The sequence below is a fragment of the Acanthisitta chloris genome, unplaced genomic scaffold (assembly GCF_000695815.1).
Source record: "Acanthisitta chloris isolate BGI_N310 unplaced genomic scaffold, ASM69581v1 scaffold1090, whole genome shotgun sequence".
Taxonomy (NCBI): domain Eukaryota; kingdom Metazoa; phylum Chordata; class Aves; order Passeriformes; family Acanthisittidae; genus Acanthisitta; species Acanthisitta chloris.
In genome coordinates this window covers 1-19,101 of record NW_008650820.1, presented here as the reverse complement: position 1 = coordinate 19,101, position 19,101 = coordinate 1, and the positions used below count along the sequence as shown (strand labels likewise).

The following is a 19,101-nucleotide window of genomic DNA, read 5'->3' as shown; positions in this document are numbered from 1 at the left end:
CGCCGCTCCTGCCCCGCGCCCCGACCGCCTGCTACGGGTAAAATCTGCAGCCGCCTCCTTCTCCTTCCCCAGCTGCCTCCTCCCTTCCCGGGCCTTGGCGAAGGTGCTGTTTTTTTAGCAAAGGGGTTTGCACTAGGTCGTGTGTGTGTGTGTGACAAAGTGAGGACTCGGGTAGTATCCCGAGGAGCTGCTTCTGCTTTCCCGTGGAACCTGCTTCTGCTTTCCGTGCTGCGAGCAGCTGTACGAGAAGGCTCCGCAGCCTCTCCCCACTGCCTGTCCGTTTCCCCCCAAGGCAGCACGCTGCTGATCGCCTGCCCCTCTGCCCCCTGCGGATAAGGAGCTCCCTGCCGGTCGCCGAGGTAGCAAAGAGAATACATATGTCTAATATATATAATACTGCTTATTCTGCAAATCCTATTAAGGAAAGCTGACATAGTACTATGTTTTTTTGCCCTGCACAGGTTAAGGCTAGGTTGTATTGTAGCACAGCTGGAACAGAGGTAGTTCCCAGATTAAGCTGCACTCTAAACAGAGTATGAAGTGAAGTACAAGATCTGCCTACTCTGCATCTCTGCTGTCTTGGTAAATATAGGCAGTATTACAGTATCTAGTGCTTCTCAAAGAGCTATAAACCTTAACATTACTAATTCAGTTACCAAATAGCAGGGTTTGTTTGTTTGGTTTGTTTCACCACGGTTTCTAGTTATGCCAACCAATGGAAAATGACAACTTCATGACAACTTCAGTGAAGTCATCACACTGACAAGCATACTGAAATGATTTCAGGCTCACAGAAACTTGATGTGGGGAAGACCAAACCTGCCTTATGTGTAGGCCATTCCAACACAGTTTCTCAGTGCATAAAAAACTCAACTCCTAGAGGAATTTTACAGAGAGTATTGAAATCCAGAGAGTATTGAAAATACTCTCTGTGTGAAACTCCTGGATTTCACTGGACTTCACACCGAGGCACAATCCAAGGATAGAAAAGCACCACAAACTCAGCAAAATTCTCAGACCCCTGATGTTAATAATTAATCCTAAAAAATTTAGAAATCTGTAAAAAAAAAAAGTCAATCATCTGAATAAGGAAAGCAGAATATAGAACTCTGTCTACTGAAACTACATGTTGCTAACCTTTTTTTTAAAAAATGGGTAACAAGATGATGATTATTACTGTTTTGTTAGGAACTGAAAGTGGCTTTGGCAATTATTAATCAGAAGCAAAAAATTAGTCACATATTTATATAAGAGCAAGGTGTTCATTTGCTGTGGTGATAACTATGATGAAATACCTGTTGAAATTAATGACAAAGCAAAAGAAGGTCTATCAAGAATGAAATAATTCTTTTATAAAGAGAAAAATGTGAAAGTCAGTTATTCAAAAAGAGGGTAAGGCAGCCATCAGAATTCAAGTTGTAAAGCACGGTAAGCCACGTCAGGTGTGAGACAGACTTAAAGGAGGTTTAACATTACAGTCAAACTAATCACTTGGATCACATTAGCATAACAATTCAACAAAACTCACTGAAGTTTTATCATACAATGAGTTTCCTTGAGCTGCAGTCTTGCCTCAGATCTGCTTTTGTACCCTGATTCTCAAACTGGATCTGCACAGTCAGAAGGAACTGATTCTATTCTGCACAGTCACAGCTTGTATTTGGGCACGTGGCATGACAGATCATGTAGACCTAAGATTTTATGTAAAATTCAAATGGTTTTGTGTTGAACAAGTTCTGTCATCAAACTGCCACTTATGAATTGGGAACCTGAGTTTGCAAGCTATTGTTCATTTCCCATTTGAAAAGAGTTTACATTAGTGGGATTAGACAAAGATGGGTTTCTTTAGTCTAGAGAAGAAGCAGCTCAGGTGGGATCTCATTGCTTTCTTATAACTACCTGAAAGGAGGTTGTAGTGGGGTGGGGGCTGGTCTCTTCTGCCATGCCTGCAGTGAGAGGACTAGAGGAAATGACCTTAACTGAGACAGGGGAAATTCAGATTAGATATTACAACATTTTTTTTTCACTGTTTGGTGGTCAGGCATTGGAATAAGTTCCTCAGGGAGGTGGGGAAGTCACCATCCCTGGAGGTGTTTAAGATGCACCTGGATCTAGCACTGGGTGAGACAGTTTAGTGGTTAAGGGTTACTGTGGTAGTGCTATGTGGATGGTTGGACTTGATCTTAAAGGTTTCTTCCAACCTTAGTGATTCCATGAAGTTTTACCTGTAATCCACCATTTCAAAGTCTATGTGGATGGGACATACTGTAAGTAGTTCAGACTTTATATGTTAAAATTGAATTTGTAATAAATGCACAGTGCGTATGATGGAATTGAGATCATTATTACATCTAAGACTAGGAAACAGCATGTCTGTATGCTTGTGGAATTCACATTGAATTCATAGGGCAAGAGTATTTAATCTAGTTAAACTGAGAAGCATGGGGAATGAGAGTTAGTCATTAGGTAACCAAATGGCAAGATTTGTATCATATTACTGCCTTTAAATAAAATGAGTTAGGTTGTTGAAAACCTGTCTTGCAATCATTAGGGTATGAACTTGCCTGGTTGAACAGATGCAGTGTTTTATACTATTAAGAAGATATTTTCAATCAATCTATGCTCTATTTCTACTTTCTCACTAGTAGAAATCCTGACATGTTTGTATCCTGACGTGGCATCTCAGGTCACTTATCTGCATTTATGCAACGGTCTTGCTCTGCACGGAAGGTGAATGCAGGGGTTTAAGGGTTGGGGCCTATGCAGTTGGTTTCTGTTATAATTTTTTAGTGGGTAGGTTTATTGGTCATGTGGTATTTTCCAATTAGGCATTATCTCCTGCTGAGATTACACTTAGAGAAATATTATTATCACATTCTTCTTCTCCACCCTCATCTCAGGGCAAATTGGTTTTCATTGTAGACCCTGTGGTCCATGAGGAACTGTAACAATGGGCTGTGGTTTCTTTGGCAGATGGAGAGGCTCAATTTAGTAATAACAATGTGAACACCAGCCATTTCAAAGGTTTTGTTGTGACAGAATGAGGTGTTTCTCCTCTCTAATGTATTTAGTTCAATACCTTTCTGTAGCCATGTAAAGCTGCTTTTATAGTCTCCTTGTTGCACCATCAAAACTTTTTTTTTTTCCCCTGCCCTTTAGTCATTTAACTACATTTGTGAAACCTAAGTATGTATGCTACATAGTGGTCACAACTGAATACCTGTCTGCTCCTGAGAAACCTTTTTGTCCATCTTCTGTGCACCCATGAAAGCCAAGTGATCCATTTAAATATCACTGTATTGTCATTAATATCTAGAAAAAGTAATTATTCTGTATTCCTTGAGTGAACAGGTAGTAATGAGAATTAACTGTCTGAATGTTTTCCTATTTCTTTCTCCTTCCTCCATCCCTAGCACCTCAATAACATCGGCCAAAATCCAAGTGAATGGAGTCCACTTGCATTACCAGCAGACAGGAGAAGGAAGCCATGCAGTTCTTCTGCTTCCTGGAATGCTAGGTCTGGAGATTTTATCTTATCTTTGTACAGCAACCACCTCTTTATCCATCTGGTCTCAAGCTAGAATGCACAAAATTGTTTTGTAATGTATTCAACACCTGATTACAGAGCAATATCGTTAAACAAAAATAGCTACATGTACAACAGATGTGAAAATGCAGAGTTACTGCCATCAGTTAACTGCTTTAAAAGCTTTCATTTATCTCACCAGGCACCTTTTATACAATGTCTTGATTTGTGTAGCTGTCACCTGCACTTTTGGATTTAACTGTGCAAAGGCAGTGTCCAGGACAGGTGGCAAATAGCTACACAAGGTGGAAAATAGCAGGGGGGGGGGTACACAAGGTGGAAAATAGCAGGGGGGGAAAAAAATCAGGTCAGCTATATTTGTTACAGAGACTGAATTATGCATTCCTTTTTCCAAACTAGGTGCATTCGAACTGAATTAATAGGCATAATGCAGCACTTGCTGTTTATAGTGAAAAGGTCACTGTTAAAACTTACTTTTTGCTTAAAAATGTATTTTCCTGTTTTGGTTATCCAGGGCAACATCATTAAGATTCTCAGTGGCTTTCTGAGATGAACAACAGGTTCTGCCAGCTAAGTGGTATCTGTCCATCGAAACCACTGTTTTTGATAACAGTTTTTTTAAATGAACACAACCTATTTTTTCTGGGTTCTTACAGTTTTAAAGAACCAATCAGACTTACTAACAGTTCATGACAGACTGTCAGTAGGACTGTTACTGTGCTCGGAGCTGGGCTAATGCTTAACTGCATTGCTGGATCAAGATGATAGGACATCAAGAACTGAAGAACAGGAAACATTTGTTCTTCTTGGCAGCAATGTTTTCAAGTCTTCATGAAGTGGTTCTTTCTTTCAAGGAATTCTCAAGGGAAGGGTGGAAAAAAGATAATGCTAGGCATGCTTCAAGTAGTCACACATTTTAACCTATTCATTTTAAACAGCTTTTTAAACTAGTAATCCTGTTGCCAATGCTAACTCCTTAAATAATGTATTTCTTCACCTGTAATGTTATTATCATTAGGTGTACATTGCCACTGTGCAGTTGGCATTAGTACAAATAGTAAAAGTTAGGTTTAGTGTATCTACCATTGTTGAGTTTATTGGTTTTGGGCAATATATGGGGATGAATTTCACATACTTCTTCCCTTTGTACTGACACTAACATTTCAATATTATTTTGTATTAGTTACAGTATTAACAGACTAGTAAGTTTGTTGTGGCAACAGGATAGGTGCTTTTAGATCAACAGTTAATTAGTCTCTAGATTATTTGTAAGGCACATTAGAACAAAATAGATGTATCTCTAACTAGAAAATACTAAGAAAACCAAGAAAGCACAGCATTCAGATATGCTTTTGGTCTTGTGTAATTTTTAAGTGATATAGTATAAGAAGCATGTGCTTAATAGTGCAGAGGTTCATACAAAGACTCTATAAGAATATGTGATTAATCAGTTTGTGTTGGCATTTTTTAAACAACCTGATATTTTGCTTCTGACTCTGTTATTGAGTGTTGCAAGAGATCATGTCAGGGTGTAATCAGCTCATCATAGCAGGTTATATACAGCCTCTTTTATAACTTAGACCAATTGATGGTGTCTGAGGGCATATTTCTCCAAGTCAACAGAAGTAAAAAAAATCTTAAATGCCCCTAAATGACCTTTTTAATATGACAATGTATAGCCAATTTAATATTTGATTTACATCACTTGAGCATATTAGATCTGAACAGGTTTTAATCAAATAACATTCACTGCTCTTACCACATGAACACAATACAAATAAGACATCAATTGCAGTCTTACCTTCATGCTACAGTTCATAGATACCTTAGTGCAATAGACTGTAATTCATTTTTTAATGCTTTGAAAATGTGAATCATCAACAAAAGCAACTGTTCTGCTCAGAAAAAAAGTGGCTGTGTTTGGCTTATTTTGGTAATATATGTTAGATAAATTGAAAGTTAGTTTTATGCTTTTGTGCCACCACTGTCTCCTCAGGCAACAAAGGTCACCTTTAAGCACCAATGTACTCACAGAGGTGCTTTATCAAATAACTATCTGGCACGGTGCTTTTCAGCTATAAATTTGTAGCTAGAGTCAGTATTTTCCTCCCCTTTCAGTTTTACCTGTGCTGCGCAGGTAAACAACAATGTCCAAGCTAGTGTTGTAAATCTGTTCAAGATTAAATCCTTACCCAGGTAACTCAGTTCAAGATTCTGTATTAAATCATCTGTGTAGAGCATAGTTTTTGATAAGCTTACATACCTAGCAGAAATTATTTCTCTGAGCATACTGCAGATAGTTCTAAAGACTTTAATCGTGGTACTTCCTGTCTGAGAGTTGCAATGGTTAGTTACAATTAGAGTGTAATTAAAGTGTATTTCAATTGTTGGATAATCTCTTTTGAGACTAAAGTTACAAGTTTCCTCAAGTTTCCATTTAGGCTAAGTGTGTATACTACGCATGTATTATGGTGGTTGCTAAAATTGAAAAATGATGATGTTTCAGGGAGTGGTCAAACTGACTTTGGCCCACAGCTCAAGTCTATGAATAAGCAGCTTTTCACGGTTGTTGCTTGGGATCCTCGAGGATATGGACAGTCCATTCCTCCATCTCGAGACTTTCCTCCAGATTTCTTTGAGAGAGATGCAAAAGATGCTGTGGATCTTATGCAGGTAAATCTATTCTGAGACTTCATTATTTCCTTCTTTTTAAAAGCTGTTTTCCTTAAATTTTGAGATGCAAAAGACCGTACAAATGAAGGTTTAAAAGTGAGCAGATACATACTAGTCTGGAAAATATTTTCTTCTTCCATCAACTCTGCAGTATACATAGAGGCCAAGTTTGGGAATTAATTATAAACCAATATGCTGTTATTTCAAGACCCTGCCCTAAGAGGTTTGCAGTCAAGAACCATATAAGTTTAGGCAAAATGTATATAAAGACCAAAATCTATGCAAGTGGTTTCTTTGAAGGGATTACAGTACTGAAAGGCTCTTAAAAAATTTCTATCTAATAAAATCTCAGCATTTTGCCTTGAGCAGCCCATATCAAGAAACATTTGTGTCTAAAAATTAACTTGATGCTTTGCATTTTACAGCATATTACTGAAATAATTTTTGTGGGAAATGAAAGGGTTCCTGTGATCACACCAAATCTTAATAACTAAAGCAGATATTGTGATTATAAAGAACATGGCCTAAAGCTGTTATTATTTCTCCTTCTCGCAGAATATTTTATTCAAATCTGTGTTACTGTGTTCCGTTTTTGTTCAGTCTTAGAAGTGCTGACACTGTTTTCTGGTATAGTTTTAACTGATATTTTGGCCTTGTTATGTTAAGCTATACAGTCTGTTTGGTCATCTTAAGAAAGTTGGCAGAGCATTAAAATTCCAAAAATATGAGACAAGATTCAGACAGTCAATCCAACTGTATTTCTGTAATAAACAATAACCTCGCTGAAACCCATCTGAAACTGGAAATGCAGCCTTCCTGGTGTATTCTGCATAGTGAAACAAAATAACTCTGACAGCAGAATCAGGATTAAGACACGGATTTGCCCTCTAACCATAAAGGCAATCTCTCTACACTGTAAATTACCAATTTCTTCTGCTACACTAGCAAAGAAAATAAAGATGCTGCCATGAATAGTTGACAAACTTTCAATCTAAATGGTTGTAACCTTCTTTCCTGTCTCTGTTCAAATACTATTAAATGCAAAATAGAGAATACAGCTTTCCCCAAAGGGAACATAACCATGTAGCTTCTAAGTCAAACAGGACAGCCTACCAATCTCTAGAGCTGCCAAAACAAACAGGACGTAGCATCCTGGTTTTTTGAAGATATTTCTTAGTATAAGCATATAATAACAGATTATTAAAGTCTTCCCAAGTGTGGGTAACTTGCTTCTGTTTTAGCATATTATAAAGGATAGCACAAATCCCAAGGAATCATTCCAACTATAATTCCCACACTGAACCAAAGCCATAATTCCTGCAGAGGGCTTCATAATGGTTTACATATGTCATCTGGCCTACACTCAGCCAAAAAAAAACATCCATATAGGTGAGCCTTCAGAACCTTTGTTCTAGTCACCTTCAGACTCTGGTTTCTCTGCTGGAGCAAAGAATGCTGCAGGGTCTCTGTGAAATGACAAAAGCTGAAATTGTGCAGAGTATTCAGCACCTTTATGCAGATGACTGTATATGCACACTGTTCTGTATCCCTGTATGTGTTCTTTGAAGGAGTTCGTTCGAAACAAAAGGAGTATAATGCAAATAAGTCCCCTTTGCTGCACTCCCTCCCAATGTCTAATGCTAGCAAACTCAATCACATTAAAGCAATCACTGGGCAAATAATTATTAGTGATATTTAAGAAGTTCTTACTCTTCAGAGCTAGAATGACCTAGCTAAAGAATGACCTTGGGCTTCTCCATGTTTTTGTAGATCAGCTGTAACTTTTGCTTGTGGTACATTCATTCCCTGTGATAACAGTGAAAACATACAGTTCAGAGTGCTCTTGCATTGCAGCTCACTCTTGTATGTTGCTAGTGTCACAGCATATGTGGTCATTTGATTGCATTTCACACAGGCCTGGATGGAAGAGGTGTCTTCATAAGAAATTTTGTCCACTTAGATAGTAAAAGGCAGCACAAAATCACCCACAGAATTGCACTGTGCAACCAGCTTTCAGGTTATCACCAGCGTTAGGTGGAGACTTGTACTGCAAGCAGTTCAAAATTAAAGCAAGCAAACATGCATACCTTATCCAACACATCTGTTACATCACATCATCTTTTGGAAGGCTGTAAAGGATAAATTAAATTCCTCCTGCTGGAATGGCATCCTGAGATAACCCAAAGAATGCATCAAGATAATGGATATAAACAAGAGAAACACTGGAGGCAAATAGATCTCAAATATTCTGGCACAAAGGACAAAAATTTTAGTCAGTTATTCCACCCATCAGCCAACTTTAAGCTCCCTAAGTTGCTATTGGCAGTAGGGGAGCAGTAGCAACAACATAAAAAACTTAACCTGTACAGGCACTGCTGCCAACTCCCAAAACCTGCCAAGCTTCTAGTAACCCTTCAGCAGCACAATTATGAAAGTTGTTCACAGAGAACTACTTTTCCAGCAGACCAGGGCCAACTTCTGATCAGCTGCTAAAGTTCAAGGTTCTTTTTTCTTGCTGTCATCTCTTACTTTATATGTCCCTTTCTTTCCTTTACCTTATTTCTTTACTGTTTAGTAATTATAGCTTAGCAGAGTGAAATCTAGTATTGGTCAATACTACACTACCAATGAAGAAGCTAAAACCAGAAAAGTTTTATAGGGATAGAAGTTTGCTAAGTATGGAGTTGACTGGTAAAGCTATGTCTCACTTGAGCACCAAGTTTACAAGCAGACAAGAAACTTCTTTTTCTCTCTCTGTAGTTGTTTCTCTCATTGCCTCAATTTTAGCTTTCTTATGTGCAGCAAAGCAGGCCTGGACTTCCAACACCACCAAACACCAAAGCAACTCATTCAACTAACTTGCTCTTTTTTCCCCAAAAAGTATAGTATCTTCCATAATCACATTTAAAAGGCTGTAATTTCTGAAAAACAAAACCCACTTTGAAACCTTTATATTTGCTTGTGAATGAGTTGACAAACCAAGGCTTCTGTATGCAAAACTGCAAATATTGCTTGACCATTGAATATTGTCCATGTACAACCCTCAGACGTGTTTGCTCCAGATTGCCTTTACCTTCCCCACCCTTTGCCCACTGAACATAATACACACAGAATCTTCTTTCCTGTCTCTATCAGTAACCCCTACCACATATTGTGATAGATGAGAAAACAATAGTTTCAAATTCTAGTGGAAAGCATTGTACAAGTCAGAATGAATTAAGGTCTTGGTTGTCAAATCTTTTGCCCTGAGCCTTCCTTTTCAAGAAGGAGGAATTTCATTAGTAGTGTTTTGAATTGCAGTTCACCATGAAGTAACATCTAAAATATACACTTAAAGGCTCCAGAAAATAGAAATCAGCCACTAAAACTCAATACAAATCCTTTCACAAATACTTTAAACGCTTTTGGTTGTTAAGCCGATTTTTGGGGTTTTTTTTTTTTAATCTCAGCTAACATCAATAAATTAAATCACTGGGTTCCATTTTTCAAGTCTTAAGCTTTTCTTTTTCTTAAGTTTAGCTTGATCTTGGATTACTACCATCCACACTGTGACAGTCTTTGCCAACTTCATACCAAGAGAATTCAGAGATTCCTGATACTATCAGGCTCTCTGAAAAAGCCTTTACTCTCCATTGTAAAGAAACATTTTGGGGGGGGGGACTTTTTTAAATGTAGCAAGAATCTAATATGACTATATTGCCTGTTTCATTATAGAATTTTAGGAAATTGAAATGGCAGGTATATTTTCTTATTTTCTAAATATTTGACCTTCCCTTAAGTATTTTTATGTATAGCAGGAAAATTGTATTTCCTAATTATGAAAGCTAACTATAGTTCAGCTATGCAGTGTTATGTCTAAATCTGTACAGCTAATTTACAAGAAATATTAGATATTTGCTTGTAAAACCAGCTAATGATTTGCATGTAACTTTCTTGTATGAATCAAGGCACTGAAATTTAAGAAGTTCTCTTTGCTGGGCTGGAGTGATGGTGGAATTACAGCACTCATTGCAGCTGCGAAGTATCCAAACCTTATCCACAAGTTGGTTGTCTGGGGAGCAAATGCCAGTGTTACAGAGGAGGATGTGAGGATTTATAATGGTAGGTACAAACTGAGTATTGTATCCTAAATGAATTATTTTAATTTCTTCTTAATCCAAGAATCTTGGTCATATAACAGCTAAGTGGAAGCAGTTGAGGACACAACAAACCTAAATGAACAGGACACAGACTTCACCACATTTAGCAGAATAGGGTTAGATTAAAGGTATAGTGAGAAACTCCCTAACAGTTACTCTAAGGGTAACATAATAGATTTTTTTAACAAGTCCTTACCAACTTATGCTGCTGAAAAGCATAAATTATAATAGCTTATCAGTAGTGTTCAGAAAGTCAAATTTTTGTGTCTATAACAAATTGCTAAAAATAAATTCTAATTTATTATCATTTATTCCAATTCAAATAACACTGTTGACCCCAGGTTTGACTTCTTTTCACACATCTTGCACAAGGTCCACAGATAACCACTGGCCTAGTACATAACAGCTTTTGCCTCTAGGGCCTAGATAATATATAGACAGTAAGAAAACAAGTTCATAACTTACCATTTGAGTTCAGGAAGCAAATGAATCATTCAAGTAAGCTTCCCAAGATGCCTTTATAATTTGCATTCCTTTAAAGTTAATTATTGTCATTAGAAAGCCTTTGCAAAGTAAACAAACGTGGAATTTCTGATCCTAATGCCACTCACATGAAATAGAATGTGATCACTTCCCCCTATAAAGGAAAATAGCAAGAGCTGCTAGTGAACTCATAAAGGGACCCCATTTCTTTTGGGAAGTAGAAATTAAAAGTTAACCATGTAGGCTCTCAATAAATGTGACCCAGCATAGTTTCATTTTAGTGACTGAGCTTGATTTATACAAGCTGTGAAATCTGACTGTCTGGCTTCAGCTAAATTACAAGTATATGCATTGTACCTGTGAATTTACCTCACCTATACTAAAGCACTTTTCAGTGGAAATAGTAGTGTATTTTTTAGTTCAGAAAGTAAAATGCTTTTTAGCTCTGTAAAAGTGCTCCTTTATTTCTTTTCATGCTTTTATATTTATGAAGTTTTTATTACACAATATGAAATCCACATCAGTTAGCAACAGGCTAAAACATAAAAACCAAAAATATTAAAAAAAAAAAAGAAAGTCTTACCTTACATGGAACAGCCACAGCAATGCTGACCTCTGGTCTCTTTGTGGGCTAGTGCTTTCAGCATCTCTCTGTGTGTAGCAGCACAAGCCTTCTATAGCTGGTTCATCAATGCCTATCAGCTGCAGTGGAGGGTTTCATAGGAGAGGAAGTGCTTATTTGGTATCTATGTCCTTTCAACATTGCCTTCTCCCTTCTCTTCTTAAATTAAGGCCAGCCACAAGGCTAGAACAGTAGATTGTATATGGGAAACAGCTGTTCACTAACACCTAGCCTGGGGTGAGCAAATTAGTTTCCAATCAGATGCTGCAAGAAAACACTTTCAGCCACTGCTGCCTTTGTAATTTTGCTGGGCAGGTTCTGTTTGTTAATTAACACCTCACTCCTTTCTTTCCTTACTTCCCATTTAAAGCAAATTAAAAGCTTTGCTAGTGGCATATATTGCTTGTTTGATGATTCAGTACTCTCAGGTTCTCAGTTATGCCAACTCTGTTTCAGGCTTCATCAAAATAAAGCTGTACAGCAGCAATATATTTTAGTGAAAGTCACCCTTTTGGATAACTAGTTTGTGAGCAGTACTGAAAACTTTAGAGGAAACAAATAAGTAAATCTGATAAATAAACAACTACAATGTCAGTTATTTGTACAGCTTTAGCCAGCCTCCCATGAGTCACAGGACTCTACTAAGTACAGTCATTTGTTTTTCTGTAAGACTATGGCAAATGTACCATGATGTCAGCCTGCTGGAATGTCTTAGTAAAAGCTTCCTTCCTCTGAGAGCTGGTAGGAGTCATGGAAGAACTTCCATCCATGAGCCAACGCAAAAGGCTAAAGGATATAAAAAAGAATTGCCAGCTCTGGCACACTGTTATAAAATAATGCTGGTTTTATACACAGGGTACCTTCTTGAGCTTCTCTTCTGAAAGCCCTCCAAATCAGAAGTTTTAGGACTGAGTCCTTTGGTTTTATTTTTTTCCTGTTGTTCCTTGTGACCATAAGAATAAGATGATCCTCTACAACTTAGGAGACCCCAGCAGAGATTGCACAACTATCTTTTTTTAGACCTTTTCCATACTATGAATTATTTAAAACCATTCATTGCAGTTTCAAGTTTGAGATACGTATTTGTGGTCTGGTTTGAAAACTTCCTCATGTTAGGTGTTGACAGTACAGGTTGTATCTTTTTGCTGGAAGGGACTTAACTTATTTCAATGTTATTTTATGTAGGCATCCGAGATGTTTCCAAATGGAGTGAAAAGGTCAAGAAACCACTGGAAGATATGTATGGACACCAGTACTTCGCAAAAACCTGTGAGGCTTGGGTAGATGGAATATCTCGCTTTGCTGAAAATTCAGATGGTAAGGCTGAACTGGAGCAAGTATAGTAGCAGACAGTACTGGATAAAAATCTAACATTACTCCTAGCAGCCAATGAAGGAAGGAATCTGCATATGGCATTAAAACCTGGGTCTGACTCACACCCAGGAATAACACAAATACTTTGTAGATGGTTCACAGAACCAGCAAGGTACAGGAAAAAAAAACACATTTATGGAAAACATTAGCTGATGAGTCTCTCCTCTTGTTCCACCACAAAACTACATTAAGTCCTTGTTTTTGTGCAGATGAAACAGCAGGGATTCTGCTCAAGCAGAATCTTTTTCTCTTCTCTTGTCTGTGTGTCAGAGGAATACCTCTTGGTGACATTGTTAAGATACCCCAAAAGCACGGCATGTTCTTTCCAGTTTCTGCAAACTGGAGCTGAAGAACTGTTTCAAACCTAGCAGCATATGAGTTCAAAAAGAAGGAACTTCAGATTTTGAGAAATCAGAATTAACAAAACACATTTCAAAACAGTATTGACACAGTTTAGGTGTTTTCAAAAAAGTAGTTGAACTAGATGATATAATTGTTTATCTCTGAAGATTTCTGCAATTACTTTATGTAGACTTTTCCAGCCAAGGATATAATAAATAATAATCTGCAGTTTCATTTTAATTCAGAGGAAATTTGCTTTTAATTTGCCTAAAGCAGAAATACATGATACATTAAAAAAAAAAGTCTGTAACTCTTACACACATTTTCCTGTAGCTCTCATAATGAAAGACAGAAAGTCACATGCATTAACAGGCAGCAGGTACTACAAGGAAAACATTCCTTTGTTTAGTATTTTTTTCAAAATGTTTTTCACAGAATCAGCAACATGGGACTAGAATTTCTCACAGCAGAGTGATGTAACAAATTATGACCTGATTTTATTTTACCACTTCTATCGTGTGTCTCCTTAAAACTAGTTTGTTCTTAAGTCCAAAGCCCAGACTGCTGAAACTGTGGCTGTGACATTCTTTCACTGCCTGCACATGCCTCAGACACTATGAGATGAAGTGATTGTGAAAAATAAGCCACCTGGAGACATGTAACAAGGAGGTGAATTACCTAGATGCTGAAACTGGGTCAGATATTGAAAGAAGCCTAATGATTGCTAAAAGAGATCAGCAGCTATCAGACTGCAGTTTTTTTTCCAGGGGAGAATGACTTAGACTACAAACAGGCCCCCTTGGAAGCACAGTTGAGACACTGTGCCAAAGGCTTAGTCATGGCAAATACAAGAAAAGGGGTTAATAAAACCTGCCAGAGGTAAAAGGAAGACAGGAAAGCCCATGTTGGTCAAAAACTCAAGCTCTTTTTAAGACATAGACTATTTGCCCTAAATTGGACAGCTTTAAGAAGGAGCCAACACTTAATGAAACTAAGTTGCATAGAGTTGCAAAATTCAAGATTTTTCTTGCTGTTCCACGCCTTTAGAGTAAATATAATCTAGTGCTTATAGTACAAAACAGTTTTAGGACTGGAAACTAGGAAATAATAGTTTGACTGCCAACTATGTCCTTAGGAAAATAACCTAAATTTACTTGTTACATGTTCTGAAAAACAGTCAACATTTGTGCAGGTGTTTGAGGACTATGGGTGAAATTTTCTAAATGAAAATATTTAATCAGTAGAACTGCAAACTAAGACTGTATAAATAACCAAGCAATTGGAAAAACTGTGAAATAGCCTTTGCCTTTAGAGCTGAAGAAAATGCACGTGTATGAGCGTTAACCTTACAGCTGTTGGTAGCTGCAATGTGACAACTACAAAATAGGGCAAAGTTAGCTCAAAGAGAAGGAGAACATAAAACTCATCATGGGTGTTTTGCCCAAAGATTCCCTTGTGAAAACATGGGAAGTTAGGCAGTGTTTTTGGAGACTGAGTTACTAAGGGATGAGGGGAAAAGAAAGGGGGGAAAATACAGAAGAGTCTTTAAGGAAAAGCATTAAAATTATTTCTAATGAGATTAACAACTAGTAAGCATAAAATTATTCTTGAGGTTCTGTAAGGAATGGGCAGGGGAAATAACCTTTGAGTAGTTTGACTACAATTTCTATTAAATGGTTATGCATTGCAGACAGCAAAGGGTCTGGGGGGGTGCAACAGGCATGAGTACATCCTAAATTAACTTACTCATGAAAGTAGCAAATCTTGTAACCTGACAACAGGTGTAACAAAATGTCTCATTAACAGGAGGGCCGTAAGACTCTGAGGCTGAAAAGAACAAAGCCAGGAAGGAGATGAGCATATTGGCTTTGAGGAGTCAAGGAGCCTGGGGGAAATGTGGGACAGAATTACTTCATTTTCTCTATCTTTTTGTCCTATTATCCATTAATGAAACAAATTGCGGTGAAGTAACATTTTAGAGAAAGAAATGTTAATTATAGTGCTGGTTACATAGCTGTGGAGATTAAAGGCACTATCCACAAGGAGAGGCAATAGCTAGAACCCAGTGAAGTTCAGTCCTTCAGAGAAGTTGTTTCAGCCTTTTATACTATTTTAAAACAAAGTGTGACCTTCCTTTATTTTCTCCCTAGGTAATATCTGCCAACAGTTGCTGCCAGATATTAAATGCCCCACATTTATAATTCATGGTGAGAAAGACCCTTTGGTTCCACAAGCTCATGCAGAATACATTCATAAGCACATTAAAGGCTCTCGGTAAGTTTTATAAACCATTGTTGAAGAAATGCAGCAGTTCAAACCCACAGCATTTAAAAATGTATTTGGACAAGCTGTCTCTGCCACAGAGTGTGCTATTCTCAACTTCTCTAGCAAGTTACAATGCAAACAGTGTAGCTGGGCCTTTATTGCAATATAAAAAAATATAGTATTTAGATAAGCTTCTTCCTAAAGCCCTCTGAGAAAAAAAACAAGATACTTGTAAGATACACGGAACCATCACTCCCTAATATTTAGCAAAATGAGCAAACTTCTGCTGTTTGTTATGAACATTGCATTCTTTGTGCTGTAAGAGACCTCATTTCTAGCCCATTCAGAACAGTGAACTTAGATGCTATGAATGAAGAGAAATTCCCAGTTATTAGAGAGAGAAGCACAGGCTACTCATGTTTGCTCTGCCTTACTGATGTGAACAACCTCAAAGATTTTTTTGTTTCCAACAGTCCCATGGATTTTCAGTGTTTTTAAGAAAAGCAGAATGAGAGAAAAATTTACGATTGTGCTCAGAGATATTACTTTATGAACAAGTAAAATCTCAGGGCACTATCTACTTCATGTGTGTTGTGGTTTAACCCCAGATGGCAACTAAATACCACTCACTCCCCCAGCAGTGGGATCACAGAGAGAATCAGATGAGTAACAATGAAAATTCAACACTTGAGTTTGAAGACAGTTTAATAGGTAAAGCAAAAGCCACACATGCAAGCAAAGCAAGACAAGGACTTAATGCACTGCTTCCCATGGGCAGGCAAGTGTTCAGCCAGCACCGGGAAAGCCAGGCTCCATCATTCATAACAGGCAATTGGGAAGACAAATGCCATCACTCCATACATCCCTGCTTCCTTCTTCCCCCAGCTTTACATGCTGAGCATGATGCTACATGGTATGGAATATCCCTTTGGTCAGTTAGGGGCAGCTGTCCCAGCTGTGTCCCCTCACAACTCCTTGTGTACCCCCAGGGCAGTACGAGAAGCAAAAAAGGTCTTGACACTGCAAGCACAGCTCAGCAATAACAGAAATATCTCTGTATTGTCAACACTGTTTTCAATACAAATCTAAAACACAGCCCTCTAATAGCTACTGTGAAGAAAATTAACTCTATCCCAGCCAAAACAAGCAAAATTTGAAAATTCCATAAATGCTTTCTGTGAAAAGCTGGGATTTTACCAGCTGAATTTTCTTCATAAATTTGCACACAAATGCAAGAGCTCTATTACTACTTAATAATAGACTGCAATGATTACCACTAGAGAACATAAGTAGCAGGAGAAAAAACACATTTTTATGAATGTAAAGTGTAGGAAACTGTTTCATTTTTGTCATTTCTGTACAAAAATGAGTTATATATTTATCTCAAAGTCAGCTGCGCTGATCGTAGGAATGCATTATGCCACAGGAAAGATGAGAACAACAGACCTTCCTAACAATCACATGCAGGTGTTTTATTCTATTCTATGTCTGCTATTTAGTTACTCCTACATGCCCTGCTCAGAACACCTATCGTCCTGATTGATTTCACTGAGCTCTGAAATGCTCCATATGCTGACTAAGGAAAGTCATCACAAAAACTAGACAAGGATGTGATAGCTTCTCTTTGGAAGACAAGCCAAAAAAGAAACCCTGTTAGAAATAGCCATCCAATAAAGTGATTCTTTGCATGTCTTTGTGCTGAAGTGCTCCCCTGTATGCATATTTATCAGAAAAGAAACCAGACTAATGGTATTCTCAGAAATTAATGCTTGGGTACATGGTCTCCTTCTTCCCTGGTTGCACTGGAAATGGTATGTTCCATTGTGAAGCAGAAGGAAAACCTTAAATTTAGCATATTTTCAGTAACACATGCTTCTACCATCAGCTTTTCTTGCCTTGATTTTTATCTAGTAGTAAAGTAGAAAAAGGTTTTTTTTATGATTGTAGTGCAGATACATTGCTTGTTTCTCTCATGGTAGCAGACTGTGCCATCATAGTGCATTAGCATGGTATGGCTGGAGTTAAGTAGCATTGCAGTAGTAGGAAACATTAAGAGCAGTAAAAAATAGCATGCACAGTGCTATAAGTTTGTGCGTCTGTGTACTGCTTAGTCTTTGAAAAACACAGTCTTCATGAAATTCAGTCAGTCAGACAAATAGTCAGTTTGCTAGAAAAGCTGGGTATGTTCACATGATATTGCTTTTTTCTACCCCAAAAAACCCCAGCGCTTGTCACCAAAAGAAGACAAATCCCCCTTGCTGCATGAAGGCAACAGAAAATATCAGTCAAAAATGGCTTTAGCTCTGTTGAAACTGCTTAGTATATGGTAGGACAAAACAATTTCCAGAACTTCCCACCCTGTATGAAGAATGCTAGAAGTACATACCTGATGTATAAAGTTTGTCCCAGATAGCAGGCAATGGTAAGTAGCATTTTAGGCATGTCATGCTCATATCAGTATTAGAAAGATTTAACCTTCTTCACAGCTACTACTTCTAAGCTTGTTATAGCCAAAGAAGTTCTGACTTCCCTTTTTACTTTAATGGATGAATAGTGTTAGTTTTGGATTGTCTTTTTGCAGAAAGATTAGACCAAGTTAAAATACTAACCAGGTTTGGGTCATGACAAGATGTGCAGTGATCTCTTCTATGTGTTCACTGCCCAGCACAACTACTGCTCTCAAAGAGATAAAAGTGCTCAGCTACTTAACATACCTTTCAAAGATGCATCCTGCTCACACTGCAATCTTATCTTCTTTGCAGATCACCAGAAAGGTTTCAAGAAACTGGGTCTAGGACACAACAATTTGTTTTAAACATAATTTATCCTCCCCAAAGTGGGGCAAGTAGTATCCTTATTGCTTCCACTGTTGCTGTGGTTGACATTCTGAACCACATACTTAGGGACAGTACTTAAAACAAGAGTTACTTCAGTTCCTTATTGGGTAACCAAGAGCAAGGAAAAGGCAACAAATAATTAATTAGCTATACTCACAGAATAAAATGTATAATCAGTTTGATTTTTTTCTCTTTTAAGGTTGCTCCTGATGCCAGAAGGAAAGCATAATCTACACCTGCGTTTTGCAGAGGACTTCAATAGACAAGTGGAAGATTTCCTACGCTGACTTAAACTCTAAAACAAGTTAGAGGTGCTTGTCCTTTGCCTTGTTTAGAAATTTTAGATAGCTTTCCATTTTCATTCAAGTAATAGGTAGGTTTGAGTCCTGTAAGAAAAAAAATTAAACATTTGCATGAGAAACATACATTTTGAGACTAAGTAAGCCTCAGTGAATCAGAGCACACAAATGTGCTGCAAGACTTCTGAAATGTCTTTAAACTCACTTCATGCCACACAGGAAGAACAGCTGTCCTATGTCCAATAAAGGTGTCAAGAAAGACAAAACGTGATCTAGAATACATGCCTTTATGTGCTCATAACATTAAAGGACAAAAAACATTGTAATAACTGGGATTTGGAACTGTTACACTGAGAAATCTGCCAAAGTTACAGGTGCTGAGAGGATAATTGGGTACACAGTTTCTAGAAAACATGCTTCACGACCACTATGAGAAGTCATTCAGTATGCATGCCTGCTTTACAGAAGTTCCTTTGACACCAGGGGGGCTTAAGCCTCATCCTCCTCTCCTTCCTCTTCA

The 19,101-nt window shown here is 37.8% G+C and overlaps 1 protein-coding gene across 1 annotated transcript; it reads left to right on the top strand.

Moving 5' to 3' along the window:
* The first annotated feature begins 6 nt into the window (after nt 1–6).
* BPHL (biphenyl hydrolase-like (serine hydrolase)) lies at nt 7–18,902 on the top strand. Its single transcript, XM_009070157.1, has 7 exons — nt 7–37; nt 3,414–3,517; nt 6,054–6,220; nt 10,168–10,321; nt 12,650–12,781; nt 15,331–15,454; nt 18,482–18,902. Exons 2-7 carry the CDS (start codon nt 3,511–3,513, stop codon nt 18,567–18,569), a joined length of 672 nt encoding a protein of 223 aa, XP_009068405.1. The 5' UTR covers nt 7–37; nt 3,414–3,510; the 3' UTR covers nt 18,570–18,902.
* Nucleotides 18,903–19,101: the final 199 nt, after the last annotated feature.